At 43.8% G+C, this 20,405-nt stretch overlaps 1 protein-coding gene across 1 annotated transcript; it reads right to left on the bottom strand.

The window, feature by feature from the left end:
• Positions 1–331: 331 nt before the first annotated feature.
• On the bottom strand, positions 332–905 carry LOC105730240 (prenylated Rab acceptor protein 1-like). The gene has a single exon (XM_064373709.1). It carries the CDS (start codon positions 903–905, stop codon positions 348–350), a length of 558 nt encoding a protein of 185 aa, XP_064229779.1. The 3' UTR covers positions 332–347.
• Between the last annotated feature and the right edge of the window lie 19,500 nt (positions 906–20,405).

Raw genomic sequence — 20,405 nt, 5'->3', positions numbered from 1 at the left:
ATAGTCGCCCGCCACCACATCTGGCTATTTTTTTGTATTTTTAGTAGAGATGGGGTTTCACTATGTTGGCCAGGCTGGTCTCAAACTCCTGACCTCATTATCCGCCCACCTGGGCGTCCTAAAGTGCTGCAATTACAGGCGTGAGCCACCGCGCCCGGGTCTGCATTGAAATTCTTTTTTTTTTTTTTTTTTTTTTTTCTGAATGACACCTGTAACAGCTTTATTTTCGAAGGCAGAATCCCTCCCCGAGCTTGTGATGGGGCTGCGCTGTGGGCTCAAGCAGCAGCAGACCTGTGCAGGACAGGGGCGGGCAGGGGCGGGGAGGCCGGCAGGTCCCAGCAGACACCTCACACGGGTTCCATCTGCAGCTCCTCCCCGTCCATAGCCTCAATCTGGTGGAAGGCAGCGTGGGAGCCGATGACTACCAGGGTGGCTCCCAGCACCCAGAAGACGGCCGAGCCGGCACCAGCCAGCCAGAAGAAGGGGAAGGATATGCCTCCAGCCAGAGCGTACTGATGGGCTGTGCTCACCTCTCGACCAAAGAGCACAAGCTTGGACTGCAAGGTGCGCAGATAGAGAATGTAACAGGCGCCGAAAAAGACAGCCAGAGCCACCAGCAACATAGGGGATGTCACCACGCAGTACAGGATAAGGCCCAGGAACACGAACACATAGTTGCTCTGGTAGTATTCCACGTTGCATACGAGGCGCTGGCACAGCTCGCCCAGGTTGCCGGGCCGTGAGAAGCGCTGCTGGTCCACGAAGGTCCCCCAGGGCTGGATGGTCGCCCGGCGCCGCTCCAGCCACTCCCGGCCTGCACCCGATGGGATCAGCTTCGGCAGCAGGGTCGTGGCGCTCAGCCCTTCCGCCTCGCCATCCTTCCGCTGGTCCTTCGGGGCTGCCATGTCTGCGTCGTGAGGGGTAGAGCTGCGGTAACCAGCCCGGTACCCTACATTGAAATTCTTAAGGGAGAATTGTCTGTGGTTTTCTTTTATTGGAATAAAAATCTTCGAAGTTTATTCCAAACCAATCTGAAATGTATTGGAAGAAAAACAATGCAATCTTTGTCAGGTTGGGGGATTAATATTATAAGTGCTTCCTAAAATGACAGGTCCTGAAATAATTTGAGTAACAATGGAATTAGCAGATCTTTAAAGATTATGCAGAGTCCTTTGTGATATCATTTGGCTTAGTATTTCTTTGTTTCTGTGAAAGAACTATTCAGCTTTTCACTTCCTCCTCAGAAATTAGTTTGTTTAGACTTTCTGTTTCTGCTGGTTTCAATTTTACTAAGTTTTGTTTGTCTAAAACAAAATATCTATTTCTTCTAAATTTTCACACTTATTGCACAGAGTTTAAAAAGTACTATCTTCTGGGTGGCTCAAGCCTGTAATCCCAGCACTTTGGGAGGCCGAGGCGGGTGGATCACGAGGTCGAGAGATCGAGACCATCCTGGTCAACATTGTGAAACCCCGTCTCTACTAATACAAAAAAAAATTAGCTGGGCATGGTGGCGCGTGCCTGTAATCCCAGCTACTCAGGAGGCTGAGGCAGGAGAATTGCCTGAACCCAGGAGGCGGAGGTTGCGGTGAGCCGAGATCGCGCCATTGCACTCCAGCCTGGGTAACGAGAGCAAAACTCCGTTTCAAAAAAAAAAAAAAAAAAAAAAAGTACTATCTTCTTAAACTGCTTTCTGTTTTTTATGCTATTATTTCTATATTTATGTATTTATGTTTTCTCTCCCTTCAAAGCTTAAATTAGATAAGAATTTGTGTATTTTTTGTGCTTTTCAAATATCTAGCTTTTAAATTTACTACATTTACTCTTCTGTTTTCCAAATCATTACTTGTAATTTTATTTTTGTTAATTCTTTTTTTGCTTCTCTTGGTTTACTTTGCCATTTTGTTTTCTATTTTGGACATTAAATTTATTTGTATTTATGCTTTCATTTTTATTGCACCAGATACTTAAAGCTGTACATTTTCCTGTAATAACTGCTCCTTGGGAAAAACTTTCAAACCATGCTTTTCCTCTGCTTTCGCTCCACCGCAGCAATCCACACAGACGTCTGTGACCAGATGTGTGACCTTTTCCCCACCAACAAGCAGCGGACATCACCTGCACATAATCCAGTTCCATCGTGATATTATTTACTTGGAGATAGTGTCAGATCTCATAGGTTGGGGGCTCTCAGTCCCTTAGACTACTCTCTCTTTCTTTAGATACCCAGTGGCAAGTCGGAGACTCTGGGACTTCTCAGTGATGGGCTTCAAGTTGGGGTTACCAACTAGGCATGGTGGCTCATGTCTGCAATCCCAATGCTCTGGGAACAGGAAGATCACTTGACAACAGGAGTTTGCCACCAGCCTGGACAACACATTGAGATCCCATGTCTATTAAATAAAAAAAGTTGGGGTTACCATGACTACCTCTTTGGGTTTAATTCGCTAGAGCGGCTCTTAGAACTCAAGGAAACACTTACTTATGTTTAATGGTTTATTTTATTTTATTTTATTTTATTTTATTTTATTTTATTTTATTTTATTTCCGAGACAAAGGCTTGCTCTGTTGCCCAGGCTGGATTGCAGTGGCACGATCTCGGCTCACTGTAACCTCCGAATCCCAGGTTTAAGCAATTATCCTGCCTCAGCCTCCAGAGTAGCTGGGATTACAGGTAGTGCCACCACACACAGCTAATTTTTGTAATTTTAGTAGAGATGGGGTTTCACCATGTTGGCCAGGCTAGTCTCAAACTCCTGACCTCCTGATCCGCCCACCTTGGCCTCCCAAAGTGCTGAGATTACAGGCGCCTGGCCTAACAGTTTTTTTAAAGGATACAGATGAAGAGATTGTGTAGGCAGAGGTATGCCCGATGGGTGTGCCACTCTCCAGGAACCTTCAGGTATTCAGTTACCTGGAACCTCTATGAACTCAGTCCTCTTGGGTTTTTATGGAAGCTTCATGATATCAGCATTCTTCCCTAGAGCGTGGAGTGGCATCCTCTCTGGAATAAGGGTCTTATGATCCACAATCAGAAATGAGGAAAAATTAGACTCCTGTCTTGGGGCAGGTGAAAGGACAGAAGGTCATAGAGATTCTGTTTCCTGAGACCTAACACACCCAACATTGTAGCGGAAGACTAACAAAGGCTATGGGAGTTATGAACCAGGAACTGTGGACAAAGAACAATGTAGGTATCATAAAAACACAAGTGTTTTAGCATTATCACAGAGATTACATGTCTTGTTTTTGTCATTATTTTCAAGAAATTTTATAATTTTATTTTTTTATTTTCCAAAGAGCTGCTTAAAAGAGTATTTGTAAATTACCAGGAAAAAGGAATTTTCAGATTAAAAATACCTGTCATTAATTTCTAGTTTTATTGCATTATAATCAGCGAATGCAGTTTTTAATTTCTATTCTTTGGAATTTCTCGAGATTTTCTTGGTGGACTAGTATTTGGTCAATTTTCATGAATGTTTTATGATCACTTAAAAAAGAAGGTAATTTCTCTTTTACAGAGGAACAGAACTCAATATTGTTTGGTAGGATCTGTTATTTTGCCCTCCCCACTTAACAACATGTAAGAAATCGAAATTCCAAGATGCTAGAGGACAACCTCTAACATGGAAGATAGAGACTTAAGCAAATAAACCTGAAAAGACCTGGAAACTGCAAGAACAACACAACGCCTCTGATGCTTCCTTCCTAAAAACTATAAATGATATGTCCAGAGAAATTTAAAAAAAAAATTGCATCCATGAAGCAAGAATAAATGTATTAAAAAAACACAGAAGAGTCCTTGGTTATGAAAAAGCAGTGATGACGACTCAATAGAAGGGCTAGAAAATAAAGTTGAGGATATCTGCAAATGGGAACAAACAGAAAAAGAGATGGAGAATAGCAGAAAAAGATGATCTTGAAAGTTTTCCAAATTCTTGGGGCGCTAAGGGGAAGCGCCTCCCTGGCAGCTAAGCTGTGAGGAGGATTCATGGTGGGACATGGGTTTAAGGAGCTTCCCCACTGGGCGGGGCAGGCAGGGTATGTGACCAACACTGCAGACTCCTTTCCCACTGCTGGGCCTGTGCTGCTGAGTTGCCTCTGGGTGCAGGACGCCCCTTCTCTGGTCTAATATCCCTCCTGGGCACTTGTCTAGAAACCCCTAATGCCCCTTTCTCCATTCAGATCTATTCCAGGCTGTACACCACAGATGGGACCGTTGACCAATGGCCAGGTTCCCAGACTCAGGACCCAGAGACCTCGGCCCTGTTCCCTACTTCCAGTCTTGTCTTAGGATGCCAGCTCCAAATCTCTCTAGTACCACTCCTGCAAACACTCATTTTGCTTCCTTTCTCTCATAATAAGGCTTAAAGTCCTTTCAGGTAAAGCTTCTCAAAAAGGAGCTCTAACTGTTAACAAAGAAAAAGCGTGTCTTCCCTTTAAGGTAAGGAGAACTCACTAGTCTTTAGAAACACAATGACCGATCTCTACTTCTACTTAGAAGAGAGGAAATGAGTCCATTCTTTCCAGATGAGTCACTATTCCTGAAGGTGGACAGAAGGCTACTTGTTAAAGCAGCAATATGCAGGCTTCATTTTTATACCCTAGAATAAAACATGGAATTCCATGTGGCTCTTAAATGCAGTAAGTGTATGTGTACTGACCTGTCAAACTACCAAGAGGTATCTCCCCGCCACCAAGAGGGCATCTTGCTCTGTCGCCCAGGCTGGAGTACAGTGGCATGATGTCGGCCCACTACAAACTCCACTTCCCAGGTTCAAGTGATTCTCTGGCCTCAGCCTCCTGAGTAGCTGGGATTTCAGGTGCCTGCCACCACGCCAAGCTCATTTTTGTATTTTTTGTAGAGAAGGGGTTTACCATGTTGGCCAGGCTGGTCTCAAACTCCTGACCTCAAGTGATTCACCCACCACAGCCTCCCAAAGTGTTGGGATTACAGGCATGAGCCACCACCCCTGGAAACTACCAGAAAGTACCTTTAAGTAAGAAAAAACAAGTTTCCCTGTACTGGAGAAGAGCACAGCCTGACCACCTTGCTCTAATCCTAGCTCTGCCACTTCTCAATTCCATGTTGTGAGGCTTTGGGCAGGCTACTTTACTTCTCTGTCCCCCAGTTTTCATATCTGTAAATGGGGATTAAATTAGGTTATTATGAGAATTAAGTGAGTTTACTTGTGTAAGCCTGGCACGTAGGAGGTGCTAAAAAACTAGATATTACAACATACTCTAGTGATACAATCACAGCTCACTGCAGCCTTCACCTCTCAGGCTCAAGCCTCCTCCCACCTCAGCCTCCTGAGTAGCTGGGACTACAGGCACATGCCACAACACCTGGCTAATTTTAATTTGTTTTTTTTTTTTTTTGAAATGGAGTTTTGCTCTTGTTGCCCAGGCTGGAGTGCAGTGGTGCAATATCAGCTCACTGCAAGCTCCGCTTCCTGGGTTCAAGCAATTCTTCTGCCTCAGCCTCCCTAGTAGCTGGGATTACAGGCAAGTGCCACCACACTCAGCTAATTTTTGTATTTTTGGTAGAGACGGGGTTTCACCATTTTGGCCAAGCTTGTCTTGAACTCCTGACCTCAGGTGATCTGCCCGCCTTGGCCTCCCAAAGTGCTGGGATTACAGCTGTGAGCCACCGTGCCTGGCCATTTTTAAATTTTTTGTAAAGACAAGATCTCACTATGTTACCCAGACTGCTCTTGAACCCGGGCCTCAAGTGATCCTCCTGTCTCAGCCTCCCAAAGTGCTGGGATTACAGGTGTGAGTCACTGTGACTGGTCTAATATATATATATATATTCTTTTTTGAAATGGAGTTTTGCTCTTGTTGCCCAGGCTGGAGTGTGATGATGTGATCTCAGCTCACTACACCGCTGCCTCCCGGGTTCAAGTAATTCTCCTTCCTCAGCCTCCTGAGTTGCTGGGATTACAGGCGTGTGCCACCATGACTGGCTAATTTTCCATTTTGGTAGATACAGGGTTTCTCCATGTTGGTCAGGCTGGTCTCCTGACCTCAGGTGATATGACCGCCTTGTTCTCCCAAAGTTCTGGGATTGCAGGCATGAATTACAGCATCCAGCCAATAAATTTTTTTAAATAAAAATAGTAATACATTTCCATTTTATTATTATTTTTCTTCTTCTTCTTTTTTTTTTTTTTTAAAAGAAACTCAGTATATCAACATGAATTTTAAGAGGACACAATTCAGCCCATAATGGCAGGGAAAGAGAAATTGCTTTATTAGACTATAACTAATCTGGATTTTTTTCCTGAGTCTCTATTTGCTGTTTTTGAGAAAAAATAATTATAAAATAATAATCTACTTAAAACTGGATATAGGTGATCTTTGGAGTAATGCCGTTTAAGAAGTCTTCAATCAATTTTGGATAAAAAGGTCCAAGATCTCAATGGCTGCCTCCATTTTTGCTTTTCTTTCTAAGATGGTATCTAAATATATGGAGAGAGGTTGTAGCTTTCAAAAGCTTATGGCACCATTTGGGAGAAGTTGTGCTCCTGCGCTAGGAAAAAGTAGAATTGACCAGTTGTTTTGGGACAAATGGGCATGCCAAAAGCCCATGGGACCAGGTAATATTTAAAAACAGAACAAAACAAAACAAAACAAAAATGATGGCAGCAGGGAAAAATGGGGGTCGTCAAGTGGGATGTTTCCTGCTTCCTCTGGTTGTTGAAGCAGTATCCCCTGCCTACTCTTCCAGGCAGAAGACTCCAGCGACTGTGACAAGAAACGTTTCTCTTGGCTTGTTCAAGTCTCAGTAGTTCTTTCTGGATGCTCAGCCTCATTCTCAGCTCTTACAAACACAGTGGACCCCTCTTAGGTCTGTCTGCCATCCCACTCTGTCCCATCCTGGGAAGCTGGCCCAGTAATGGGCCAGATAAGAAAGGGATGGTGGATGTTCCCCAGTCTAGGAGAACTGAGGACATTGTGGAGAGGACTCGCAGTAGAGTAGGTAGGGATTCCCAGTTGCCATTCCGAGGATATAGCAAATACGGCTTATGTGAGCTGGCATCTGCCTCAGCCTGACACTGTGGATAGGGCTCAGAAGCAGCTTCTCTAAGCAGTAGGGACACCCTAAGTCAGTTGGCAGCCCCTGAGAACTTCCTGACCCATCGGGCTTAGAGCTGGGCTGGGGACCAGGCACCAGCAACCTAGAAAGGCTTCTCTAACAAAACTATGAAAATTGCCCTGGATCTTTAAGCTGGGTAAACATGCCCATGCCCTGTCACCCAGTGGTGGTGCCAGTGATGGGGAACTATCAGCATAGTGGCCCAGTGCCACCTCCCTCACTTCTTCTCAACTGGCTCCTATGCCAATTCTGCCTCCAATTTCCCTGATACCTGGGATCAGCTGTGGAGACGAATCTCATCTTAGGCCTCTGGCCAGTAGCCAGTTCTTCCAACAGAGATCAGAAGAGGATGAGTGCCTCTGAGGAGTAAGCGGCCTGCTCATGGAAGAGAGGCTGGAAGTCTGTTCCTGCCACTGTGGGTCAGCAGGTGTTAGGCTGAGGTTCTATGCTCATGTAGGTTCCCATGGGGTCAGCTGGGTAACCTGGGCATATTAGAATCCAACCTCCTGAAAGAACAGTTCCAAAATCCTCTGTACCCCTCTGCCCCCCTCTGCCCCATTCTACATGTACACTCCACGCCCCTCTCTCTGGCTCACGTACTAAGTAGGGTGAAAGTTTCAAGCTGAAGTGTTTCCTACAGGTTGGAAAGGCAAGAAATCAGAATAGCAGACACCTTTAAATCAGCACCCATAAATTAACCATTGCAATTGTTGGCAGCAGAGGTTCAAAAAATATACATTAAAATCTATTTACTTTCTTTGTTTCTTTTTCCTTTTTTTATAAAAGATATGAGGACTTGCTCTGTCACCTAGGCTAGAGTGCACTGGCATGAATATAGCTCACTGCAGTCTTGAACTCCTGAGCTCAAGTGATTCTCTCACCTCAGCTTATGGGGCAGTTGGGATTGCAGGTATGCACCACCATGCCTGGCTAATTTTTAAAAAATTTTTTGGAAAGACAGGGTCTCACTATATTTACCAGGCTGATCTTGAACTCCTGATCTCAAATTCTCCTTCCACCTCAGCCTCCGTAAGTGCTGCAATTACGGGCATGAGTCATGGTGTCAGGCCTTAAAATCTATTTCTGAGTAGTTCATTATTTAGGATACATAGAGATTTAAATTAAAAAAAAAATTCAACGTGACAGTGACGAGATCAGAATCTATTTCTCCCCCATGGAAAAGTCATGATGTATGTGGTCCAAGGTTGGTATGAGGGCTAGATTCCTTCAAGTTTTTTTTTGCAGTCCCTCTTTCCTAGACTCTGGCCCTTGACAAAGTTTCTTTTCTTAGGCAAATTTTACTCAAATGTCTCTGAATTCTCTTTCTTTTTCTCTTGAGACAGGGTCTTGCTCTGTCCCCCAGGATTAAGGAATCCTCCCACTTCAGCTTCCCAAGTAGCTGAGACTACAGGCATGCACCACCATGCCCAGCTAATTAAAAATATATATATTGTTGTAGAGACAGCATCTTGCTGTGTTGGCTAGGGTGGTCTCAAACTCATGACTGAAACAATCCTCTCACTTTGACCTCCCAAAGCACTGGAATTGCAGGGCTGAGCCACCGGGCCCAGCCCCCCAATTTTTTTTTAACTGGGTCTGACTTTTGGAATTTTACGTTTGTCTCTGCATTGAATTAGTGGAGAAGAGGCTAAATTTTTAGGCAGTGATAATTACATAACCCACAAAGAAGTCCCATGCTTCAGACTTACATGTATGAAGGAGTAACAAAATTGAGGTACCATGCAGCACTGGGCCCTGAGAAGGATGCCGACTGCTTGTTGTGCAAAGTGACCCCTTGTTTATCTTAAAAGAGAAGCATGCATATTAAGCAGGAAGGATGCTCATTTGATATTGCTGATACTGGTCCTAGTGGTATGAATGCCATTTATCTGATATGGCTGGGAAGGTTTTGTGAATCTGGGCTCCTTGCCAGACACCAGCACGTCATTGTTGAAAGTCCTCAGACTCCCTTACAGGTAAAGCCATTTCCCTTTTCAGCTCAGCTGTTCTGTAGGAGAAATCAAAAATTCTGTGGCTAGAATGGCTTCATTCCTCTCCATCACTGGCAGGAAGGCCAGGGAGAGGGGTGGGGATGTTGAAAGTCCCTGAGGGCGGGCTGGTGAGCAGAGGGTGCCTCTTGCTAGAAGCTGCAGTACAGGAAGCAGAAGGAAGGTTTGAAGGCACTCCCAGAATGGCCCAAGACATTTTTTCCCAAGAGTCAAAGCCAAAGAAAAGTGATAGCAATAACAAGAATGAGCCGCTCTCTGTGCACTGAAATGGAGCACTTTCCAAGCTATGATGTCAGTGGGGAAATGCCAGATACAGAGCAATCTGTGCAATATGCACAATCTATATAGAAGAAAAGAAATCTGTGTATATACATAAATATTTATAAGTTCACAGGTCATCTCTGGGAAGATACTCAAGAAAGTGGTAACAGCCATTACTACAAAGGAAGATTCCATTACTATGAGATGTGGTGAAAGGGGACTTAATTTCCACTGTACGTATATCCTTGTGTAGCTTTACGATGCTGTACCATGTACACAAAATACCTATTCATAATAGGATATTAATACAGATTGGAAAATAAATAATAAGAAAACATGACTGAAAAGTACCAGAATCAGTGGTTGAAGCAAACAGGCTTGAGGGAGGAAAGAGCAGGCAGCTTTGGGAACCAAGAATGTGAGATGCAGAAAAGCCAGGAGTGGGGACCACAGTGTGATGTGAATAAGCTAGGAGAGCAGTTGGGTGAGCGAGCATCAGAGACAGGGAGCTGTTCTCTGGGGCTGAGCACTCACAGGATAGGGGGATGGGAGCAGACAGTTAACCCCCCCCCCGATAACTCACTTAAAATTGTCCAGAAAAATTCAATCTTGTACAATGTATGGGATCATGTTACTGAGAGGCTAATGAGATGAAAAGATACAGGACAGGTCCTGTAATTGTCTTTTTTGTTTTTCATCATCTAGAGTCATTAAGAAGTGAGATGGCTTTAGAGAGCCAAATTTTATCATTTTTCAAAACAATTATTTTTATTTATTTAGAGACAGGGTTTTGCTGTGTCACCTAGGCTGGAGTACAGTGGCATAATCATAGCTCACTGTAAACTCAGCTTACTGGGCTCAAGTGATCCTCCCACCTCAGACTTCTGAATACTGGGGACAATAGGTGCATGCTACCAGGTCTCTGGTTAATCTTTTAAAAAAATTGTCATAGGCTATGCGTGGTGACTTACACCTGTACTCTCAGCAGTTTGGGAGGCAGAGGTGGGAGGATCACTTGAACTCAGGAGTTCAAGATCAGCCTGGGCAACATAGTAAGACCCCATCTCTACGAAAATTAGAAAAATTAGTCACATATGGTGGCACATCCCTAGTCAAGAAGACTACCAGCTACCAGGAGGCTGAGGTGGAAGGATCTCTTGAACCCCGTGAGTTCAAGAGGCTACAGTGAGTCATGATTTTTTTTTATTTTTGGTAGAGACAAGGTCTCGCTCTGTCTGCCAGGCTGCTCTCAACCTCATGGACTCAAGTGGTGATGCTCCTGCTTCACCTTCCCAGTGTGCTGAGATTACAGCCATGAGCCACTGCGCCTGGCCAGGACAAGTGTTTATAGTTGGGAGTTCCCCAAATCCATCCAGGTCCTGGCTGTATTTGGTGCTATCTGTAACAAAGATTCTGTCCTTGACCAAACCTGAGTCAGGCTCCTCTAACTCCTCTTCTTGTCTAGGTCCCCACCTTGGCTTCTGTCTTTGGACCACTTAGTCCACACGATCCTCGAAGTCAGTTTAGTGGAAATGCCCCAACTTGGTATTTGATTACTCTCAATGCTTGATCAAATTCCTCACCTCTCACCCCCAATTCACATTATTTATCATGCTGGCTGGCTTCAGCCAACAAGAATCCTGTTGAGTCAAAGAAACAAAAGATAAAAAGCGCTGGTAAGCATATGAAGAAAAGAAAACTCGTGTGCACTGCTGGTAGGAATGTAAATTGGTATTGCCATTATGGTAAATAGTATGGTAGTATCTCAGAAAATTAAAAATAGAGCTATCATATGACTCAGCAACCCCACTTCTGAGTATTTATCTAAAGAAATTGAAATCGGGATCTCAAAGAGATACCTGCACTTCCATGTTCATTGCAGCATTATTCACAACAGCCAAGGTGTGGAAACGACCTCCACATTATCCATATGAATGAATAAGGAAAATGTGGCATAGATGCATCATGGGATATTATTCAGCCTTAAAAAAAAGAAGAAAAATACTGCCATTGGGACGGCATGGATGAATCTGGAGGATATTATGCTAAATGAAATAAGCCAGACATGGAAAGCTAAACAATATCTGATCTCACATGCAGATTCTAAAACAGTCAAACAAAAAAATGGAAAGTGGAATGGTGATTTCTAGGTGCTGGAGGAAGTGGCAAGTGGGGAGGTAATGGTCAAAGGGTACAAAATTTCAGTTAAGAAAAATAAGTTCTGGAGATCCTCTATACAGCTGATGCCTATAGGTAACAATACTGCCTTGTAGACCCTAAATTTTCTAACAGGGTAGCTCTTACATTAAGTGTTCATACTACACATATACAAACATGCACGCGCACACAAATAGCAATAGTAATAATAAAGGCACTTGGAGGAAACTTTGGGAGGTGATGGATGTATTTATGGTCTTGGTGATAGTGATAGTGCCATGATTATATATTCATCCCTGAACTCATTGAGTTATATACATTATGTATGTACAGCTTTTTTCATTGTCAGTCATATCTCAATAAAGTGGTTTTACAAAAAAAATATTTTTGAGTTGGCCTAGTAAGAGTCACCCCACTTTTGATGTTTCCTCTGAGGAATTTTCCATCCACTGGCTCCCATTTCACTCAGCTAAATATCCCATTTGTCCTTTTTGTATTTAGAGTGGAGCTTGATTTCTCTCCTCCCCACTGCAAAACTTTCATTGCAGTAACTCCTCTTGAGAGAAGGCTTCCTACCATCTTTAACAAGTGTCTTAAGTAACTTTTCTTTACTACCTGCTAGTAGATGACTGCCTCAACTGAAATATGGGGCAATGCTAGGTTCTGTGGCTGATTCAGACATCCAGGACAGAAGCAATAATCTCAGATGAATTAGTCCATTTTCATGCAGCTATAAAGAAGTGCCCAAGACTGGGTAATTTATAAAGGAAAGAGGATTAATTGACTCACTTTTCAGCGTTTTCTGGGGAAGCCTCAGGAAACTTACACTCATGGTGGAAGGAAAGGGAAGCAAGGCAGCTTCTTCACAAGATGGGATGAAGTAGAAGTGCCAAGGGAAGAGGGAAGAGCCCCTCCCACACCATCCGATGTTGGGAAAACTCACTGCCTGTAGGGTCCAGCCCTGCAGGGTCCCATGAGTCCCTCTCCGCTGGTGTGGTGATCAGAAACTGTGGAAATAAAAGACACAAGACACCAAGAAAGAGAAAACAGAGTTTGGGCCCAGGGGTCCACTACCCACCAAAGCGCAGAGTCTGGCAGTGGCACCGAGTACCTGGACGCTCCGACTTTTATTGGGTACAAAGCAGGGGGCAGGGAAGGTAGGGTGAGGTAAGGTTGGTCAGTGATAGGGTCAGGTAAGTCACGTGTCTTGGAGATAGGGGGCCCAGGACTTTCAAGTAGACCAGACCAGGAGAAATCCTAACGCGTCAGCACTCTTCGAATATTTGTCAGAAATATCAAGGACATTAAGATTGTTACTATTATTAATTCTTATCTTCTGAGTAAAAGCGAAACCAGGTGCAGAAGCAGAACTTGCAGGTAGACATGGAACATGCCTGCTGAAGCACAGCACCACATAGAGACAATTAAGTCCCCAGATGTCTGTGGGCCTCGCTGACAGTGTCAGGCCTCGCCACAAGAGCTTGGAAGAGCAGAGTTTTCTCCTCACTCTCTTGAGGAAGGAGACGTCTCAGCCATCTTGGACATCTCCTTTCCTAGCTGGCTAAACATTGGGGGGTTTCACAGTGCTGACACTGTCTCACAGCCGAGGCGTCCTCCAGCAGCCCTTATGCAGGTGTGACAGAGGACTTAGAGCATCTTGTCTTAGGGTCACCTCTTTTCCAATGCCACTTCAGTCCCATACTTCATGACCTGAGACTTATTAGTAAGGTTAAAGATTATATGATTATATAGATGTATATATTTATGATTACATCTGAATAGCAATGTGGTTATTCATGATTATATATATATATATATGAATAATTATATAACTATATTTCTAATTATTTTCTAATTATATGTTTATATGAGAACATCCTGAGGCTTCAGACCCCTTCCTTGGCTCTTGCGGGGTTTCCCCCCCAAACTACCAGGAGTAGAGCATGGGAGAAACTGGCCCCTCGATTCAATTACCTCCATCTGATCTCTCCCTTAACACATGGTGATTATGTGGATTACAATTCAAGATGAGATTTGGGTGGGGACACACAGCCTAACCATATCATTAGGAATCTCGAGGCCAGTTGGTATCCAGTTAATAGGGGAGAATGGGTCAGGAAAACCTCAGGACTTTGATAGCTATGTTCTCTTCATTTCACTGCCTCATCTATCCTCCTCTTAACATCCTCCTTCCTCTGTGGAAGAAAAGAATTTTAGCTTGCCTCATTTGAAAAGGAAAAGAGAGTAAAGAGGAGGAAAGAAACAGAGCACCAGTCTCAATATATCAAAATGTGCACTGTCTCCAAATTCACATTGTTTACAGCTCAAGCTACAGCAGGATTTTCATGTCTTTAGAAATTAAAAGATAGTGATAATGCTACCTGTTGAAGTAATGGAATAAGGTCACACCATATAAAAAGGTGAGCTTCTAGGCTGAGAGCAGTGGCTCATGCCTTTAATCCTAGTGCTTTGGGAGGCCAAGGCAGGTGGATCAGCTGAGGTCAGGAGTTCGAGACCAGCCTGACCAACATGGTGAAACCCTGTCTCTACTAAAAACTACAAAAATTAGCTGGGAGTAGTGATGGGCACCTGTAATCCCAGCTACTTGTGAGGCTGAGGCAGGAGAATCACTTGAACCCAGGAGGCGGAAGCTGCAGTGAGTCAAGATTGAGCCATTGCACTCAAACCTGGGCAACAGAGCAAACACTCCATGTAAAAAAAATGATAATAATAAAGAAGCTTCTAGCTTGAGATGTTTCATTATATAAGAAGAAAGATGCGAGGTATGGTGCTCATGTGCAGAAAATGGTGGAGGTGGGAGTGGCAGAGAGGGCCTCTACAATAAAAATGGCACCTATGGCATGGTCCCATGTTTGTGCAATTACATACTTCTATTTGAGTGTGAAATATATCTTTAAAGTTCAAAATGATAAAAACAAAAGAAACCTTCCATTCAAAATGCTAAGGAAAAACAAGGAAAAATTTACAAATGAAGAACATAACTGTAGGAGATCAGAATATGCTAACCCAAAATAGGACTGTAGGAAACCAGAAGGTAGCACACCAAATATGCTTCTTTGGCATAGGGATTATTTTGAGCTGATTATTTTCAGAAACAGTGGCTGTAAGGCTGGTTGCCTCACCGGGAGCTCGGACGCACACCCCCCCGCCCCGCTTTTTCCGAAAGCTCGGACATGCTCGGGCATGTTCCCTTCTCCCCTTCTCGCACAGCCTGGCCTTCCCTTCAAGAACCCAGTATGCAAGTGGGGTCTTGTGATTCTAGCCAATAGCAGCCAAGTCTTTCTAGCCAATAGCAGCTGAGTCTTTCTAGCCAAAAGCAGCCGAGTAATTCTAACCAATAGCAGCCAAGTCCTGTATGCAAACAAAGGCTTGTAACCTTACCCAATATTAGTCCTGCTCTCCCACAACCAATCGAGCTCCTTCACTCCCTATAAAAACCCATGTCTGAGAGGAGTCAGTGCGACTTCTCCGGCCCCTCCCGTTGGACTGCAGAACCTCGCCTGGGAGCCTGAATAAACCCTTCATGTTGGATCTTCTTGTGTTGGCCTCAGTTTCTTCTTTTTAAACTCGGCAAGAACCCAAGAACAAACCTTACAGTGGCCACAGGAGAAGCTCCAAAACAGAGTATAAGTTACCCAAAGGAAATTTAAATTTATAGAGGAAATCTCCATTTGTAAGAGTGTCTTCTTCTCTGTACCAGGAAAAGAAGGATGGCTCTGAATCACAAGATAGGCAGCCACAGAAGAGAATGGAATCATGTCCTTTGTAGCAATGTGGATGCAGCTGGAGGTCATTACATTAAGCAAATTAATGCAGGAGCAGAAAACTGAATGCTGCATGTTTTCACTTATAAGTGGGAGTTAAACATTGGAAACTCATGGACATTAGGATCGCAGCAACAGACACTGAGGACTACTAGAGTGGGAAGAGGGGTGAGGGTTGAAATAATATTAGGCACTATGCTGAGTACCTGGGTAGTGGGATCCTTTGTACCCCAAACCTCAGCATCATGCAACATACCCATCTAACAAACCTGCACATATGCCCCAAATCTAAAATAGAAGTTGAAAAACTGAAAAGAATAAAAAACAAGAAAAACTCTAGTAAAAAATATTTTTTTAAGAAACACACAAAAATACAAAAATTAGCTGGGTGTGGTGGTGCATGCCTATAGTTCCAGCTACCTGGGGGGCTGAGGCAGCAGAATCACTTGAACCCAGGATGTGCAGATTGCAGTGAGCCGAGATTGCGTCACTGCACTCCAGCCCAGGAGACAGAGCAAGACTTGGTCTCAAGAAAAAAAAAAAAAAAAACAACAAAACCTCTAATACTCTAGTCCATGGAGAAGGCTCCAGCTTCAATCTGCGTAAACTCACCTGGGCACCTGGTTTTCTGATCACCTTCCAATTGCTTGCCTCCCTCACACCTTTCTTTCTTTCTTTTAGCTTAAAGCCATGTCTTTGGCATCTCCCCCTCTGTGTATTAGATATATATGTTAATAAACTTCTGTTTGTTAATCTTCCTTTTGATACAGGATCCCAGAGAAAATCTAGAAGGGTAGAAGAAAAAATAATTTTTTCCCCTATATAATAAAGATAACATAATTTTTGAGTCTGAAAATAGGAGAAAAATAAAATTGATAAGTAAAACCAAATAAAGCAGCATGAACAAATAGACAAATGTCTGGCAAATGTAATGAAGAAAAATAAAACACAATTACTATGTGTACCAGAGACATTTTGAAAATATTAAACTATATATTTTTAACATTCTATAAATTATATTCCCCAGAAGCCACCATCCCATTATGGCCCCAGGGAAGGTGGCCAAATGTCTACCACACACACATACACAGCAAAATGAGGCATTAACAATGGAGGGGTGACTTCCGGACAAGAGGGGAAACAGAAGAAAGGCTTTCCGGTTCTGGGAGGATTGTGAGGAGTAAGAAAGAGATGCATAGGATGTCAGATTACAGCGTCCTTGTCTACCTCTCTCCACATTCAGGTTTAATGTTAAAGTGGAGGAAGATGGCAGATAAAAATTACTTTGGAGCAAAAGCCTGAAGTAAGGGGCTTGTGTTTCTCCTCCCAGTTGGTGCTTTGGAAGGACCTCTGAAAAGGAGCCTCCGCATCAACATGGGGGAGAGGAGGCACATGGGATGTCCCCAGAGAGAGGGCTGCGGGAAACACTCCCCGCTTCCCCACTTGGGTTTCCCTTGTGGAAACGCAGGAATCTAGGATGTATCTATTAAGCTCTAGTAACCTGTAGGGAGGAAGCTCGTATGAGAGCCAGTGACCAGCCAAGGTACTACCTTGGTGAGAGTAAAGTGATTCCACAGCAAGGCTGTGGTGGAGATGTAGATGAGGGTATTCAAAGTGTGAGTTTGGAAACTGCCTCAACTGGGAGCTTGTTAGAAGTGCAAACACTCCATCCCACCTCAGACCTACTGATCAGAATCTCTGGGTGTGGTGCGTAGGAGTCTATTTTCACAAACTTTCCGGGTGATTTGCATGCATACTGAAATCTGAAAGCACTAATCTAGACAGACAGGCCAGGAGGCTGATGGTGAAATGGTCTAGCTTTGCAGGGCTTGCAGGAGTGTGCACAGGGAGGCTCTCATGAGGCCAAGGTGCCTGCTCCAGTCCATGGCCAGATATGACAGGGGACACAGCTGGGAGGCCTGCTGAAGACACTCTGTGCTCCCCATCAGCCCAGAGGCTGATTTCAGAAGTAGGAGACTGAATATTGACACAATAATAAGAGAAGTAAACCAGACAAGATAGCTAAACTTCTAAATGGCACATCTAAGTGTTTCTCATTATTACACACAGTAGAGACTGTCTTACGATCATTACAGAGAAATTTAAAACCATGCTCTTTGGACCTGAGTAGACTGAGAACTTTTTCTCTCAGCACACACACAAAACTTGGAATAATAAAATGTTGTTTGTGATGGACAATAGGTACTAAGAAGGAGTAATGCAAACATGCAAAGAAATACTAGGCAGCCATTAAAAAATATTGTTGACTTTTTTCTTAAATCGAAAAAGAAAACTGTAAATGATATATTCTTAACTGGTAAAAAGAAAACTACAAAACAGTATCACAAAACAAACTTTTGTAAGGAGTTAAGTGTGTATGTCGTGTACAAATATATTGTGTGTATATGCATATATATGTGCGTGTATGTGTGTTATTCACATGTATATACACACACACAAAGGAGAGATTCGAAATATATACACTAAATATATTATGGTTATCTTTGGGGGAGAAGGTAATATTCCAAGTAGCTTTCATTTTCTTTTTTTGCTCAAAATCATTGTCTATTTTTTTCTTTAATGAATATGAATGTTTGTGTGTGATTAAGTTTCATAAAAAATTGTATAATGGGATTTATTAAGGTGAACTTTAGGAAAAAGAAACCCTGTATTTAAAATGAGGATGGTGACCAGATACAGTGGATCATGACTGTTAGCCCAGCACTTTGGGAGGCTGAGGCAGGCGGATCACCAAAGGTCCGGAGTTCGAGACAAGCCTGGCCAACATGGTGAAACCCTGTTTCTACTAAAAATACCAAAATTAGCCAGGATTAGTTGTGTGCACCTGTAGTCCCAGCTAGCTACTTAGGAGGCTGAGGCAGGAGAATTGCTTGAACCCAGGAGGCAGAGGTTGAAGTGAGCCAAAATCACACCACTGCAGTCCAGCCTGGGCAACAGAACAAGACTCTGAAAATAAATGAAAACATGAATAAAACAAAATGAAGATAGAATATTATTATTATTATTATTATTATTAGAGACCGGGTCTTACTCTGTCATCCAAGCTGGAGTGCAGTGGCACAGTCATAGCTTACTGCAAGCTCAAAGGGTTGAGCTCAAGGGATCCTCCTACCTCAGCCTCTGAGTAGCTGGGATTTCAGGCACCAGCCATCTAATCTGGCTGAGATTGCTGAAAAACAGCAATAGCTGGAATGTATTATGTGCTTACTAAGCAGCAGGTCCTGCTTTGAGCACTTTGCAGGCATTTATTTAAATCTCACAGGTGCCCTGTGAATTAGGTACTCTTATTACTTCATTTTACAGAGATAGAAGCTGAAGCTATATGTCTCCCAGTGTAACACAGTTGAAAAGTGGCAGCCCAGAAAATAGGACTGATGCACCTGCACTCTTAGCCAGCACAGTGTTGTGTTTCAGATATGCCGTTAACATGGTTTAGCCACATGATGAGACCAGATATCATTTACACCAAATTCCAAAAGATACATATTGCACAAAGACCCCACAAGGTAATGTTAAATGGAAAAAGCCATATACAGAGCTGTGTGAAACTGGAGAGTTGACCTGGCCTTCCCCGGTGAGGGCCAGCTGCCTCTCACGTGTGGAGGTAGAGAGAAGGTTCTGACCCACGGTTCGGGAGGGATCCTCTCTGGGAGTCCTCAGCATCAGGAGCTCTTCCCTGCTGGTTGGCTTGAAAAGCATGACCTGCCGGGTGGCTAGTCTCTGGGCCCTGGCTGCTGCTCATCCTCCAAGGCAGCACAGGGACGGTAAGGCAGTGCAGGAGGCCCCTCTCCTCCAAGCCCCTTGCAAGCCCCAAGATACCTGCTTCCTACAGCAGCTATTCCAGAAGGCACATTTTCATTTTACAGATGGTTGGGGCACTTTTTCTTTATAGGTGTATGAATTTTGAGTGAACGTTGTATACAAACATGGCTAAGAGTACTAATAGGATACACGATGATGAGATGGTGGTGAGGTGATGATGAAGATGATGATAAAGCCCCGCTTGGTGCCACCTCTCACCACCCCCCATCGCTCCCCAGGCACACACTCAGACTTGCAGTTTATTAAATTTGGACATTGCCTCTTTACCTCCTGTAGATCATGATTTAGCTCTCTTACCTCACCCTCCCCTCTCTTCATTCTCCCCATGTAACTCTACTTCTATTTTTGGTTAAATCAATAAACAGAGGCTACCTTATTATGTCCACATTGACAGTGTCCTTTTTAGGGCTAGGGAGTGTGTTTGACTACATCGTCCTTCTTGTACAGCTTAGCTCTGTGTCTTTCCTTTCTAATGTCCTAACATTCTTTCTTTTCTCCCATTAGACAATAACCACAAAAACAAGGTCTCTGTGGTATCAGATACAGAGTTATTGTTTTTTTTTTTTCCCAGAAGACAAAGCTCCCTTCCAGTGGTCTCTGTCTCCTTACTACAATCTGGGCTGTCCAGATATCATTTGGGGGCTTTGATTTGGGCAGTTGAGGAATATTTGCCTAATTGAAGGTAGTGACTAGCATTTGTCCCCAAAATCCAAGAGATGGCAATGGGTTCACAGACCCCTCACAGAGGGTGTAATTGAGGGCATGTCCCAGGTCCAGCCTCCCTGTGGTGATGCATCTTTCTTAAAACCTCCATTCCGGGCTGGGCACAGTGGCTCATGCCTATAATTCCAGCACTTTGGGAGGCTGAGTTGGGCAGATCATGAGGTCTGGCATTTGAGACCAGCCTGGCCAACGTGGTGAAACCCTGACTCTACTAAAAACACAAAAATTAGCCAGGCGTGGTGGCACACACCTGTAATCCCAGCTACTCAGGAGACTGAGGCAGGAGAATCGCTTGAATTCGGGAGGTGGAGGTTGCAGTGAGCCCAGATCATGCCACTGCACTCCAGCCTGAGCAACACAGCAAGATTTTGTCTCAAAAAAAAAAAAAATTCTCCATTCCCTTTTGGGCAACAGAGGCCTCCTGCCTGAGCAACAGGATCTCCTTCCCAACTTCCATACCTTTATATGGCTCCAGTGCCTTTCTCCTAGTCTGAGTCTTTCATCTTGAGCAGCCCCTTGGCTTCA

Source organism: Aotus nancymaae, unplaced genomic scaffold (assembly GCF_030222135.1).
Source record: "Aotus nancymaae isolate 86718 unplaced genomic scaffold, 86718_ANA_hifiasm-v0.15.2.pri h1tg000010l, whole genome shotgun sequence".
In the NCBI taxonomy this organism is placed as follows: Eukaryota; Metazoa; Chordata; class Mammalia; order Primates; family Aotidae; genus Aotus; species Aotus nancymaae.
The sequence above is the reverse complement of the archived record's forward strand: the minus strand, read 5'-3'. Positions and strand labels throughout refer to the sequence as shown.

What these genes read in the sequence shown, in the direction of transcription:
- LOC105730240 (XM_064373709.1), bottom strand. Translation starts at nt 905, where the DNA reads ATGGCAGCCCCGAAGGACCAGCGGAAGGATGGCGAGGCGGAAGGGCTG.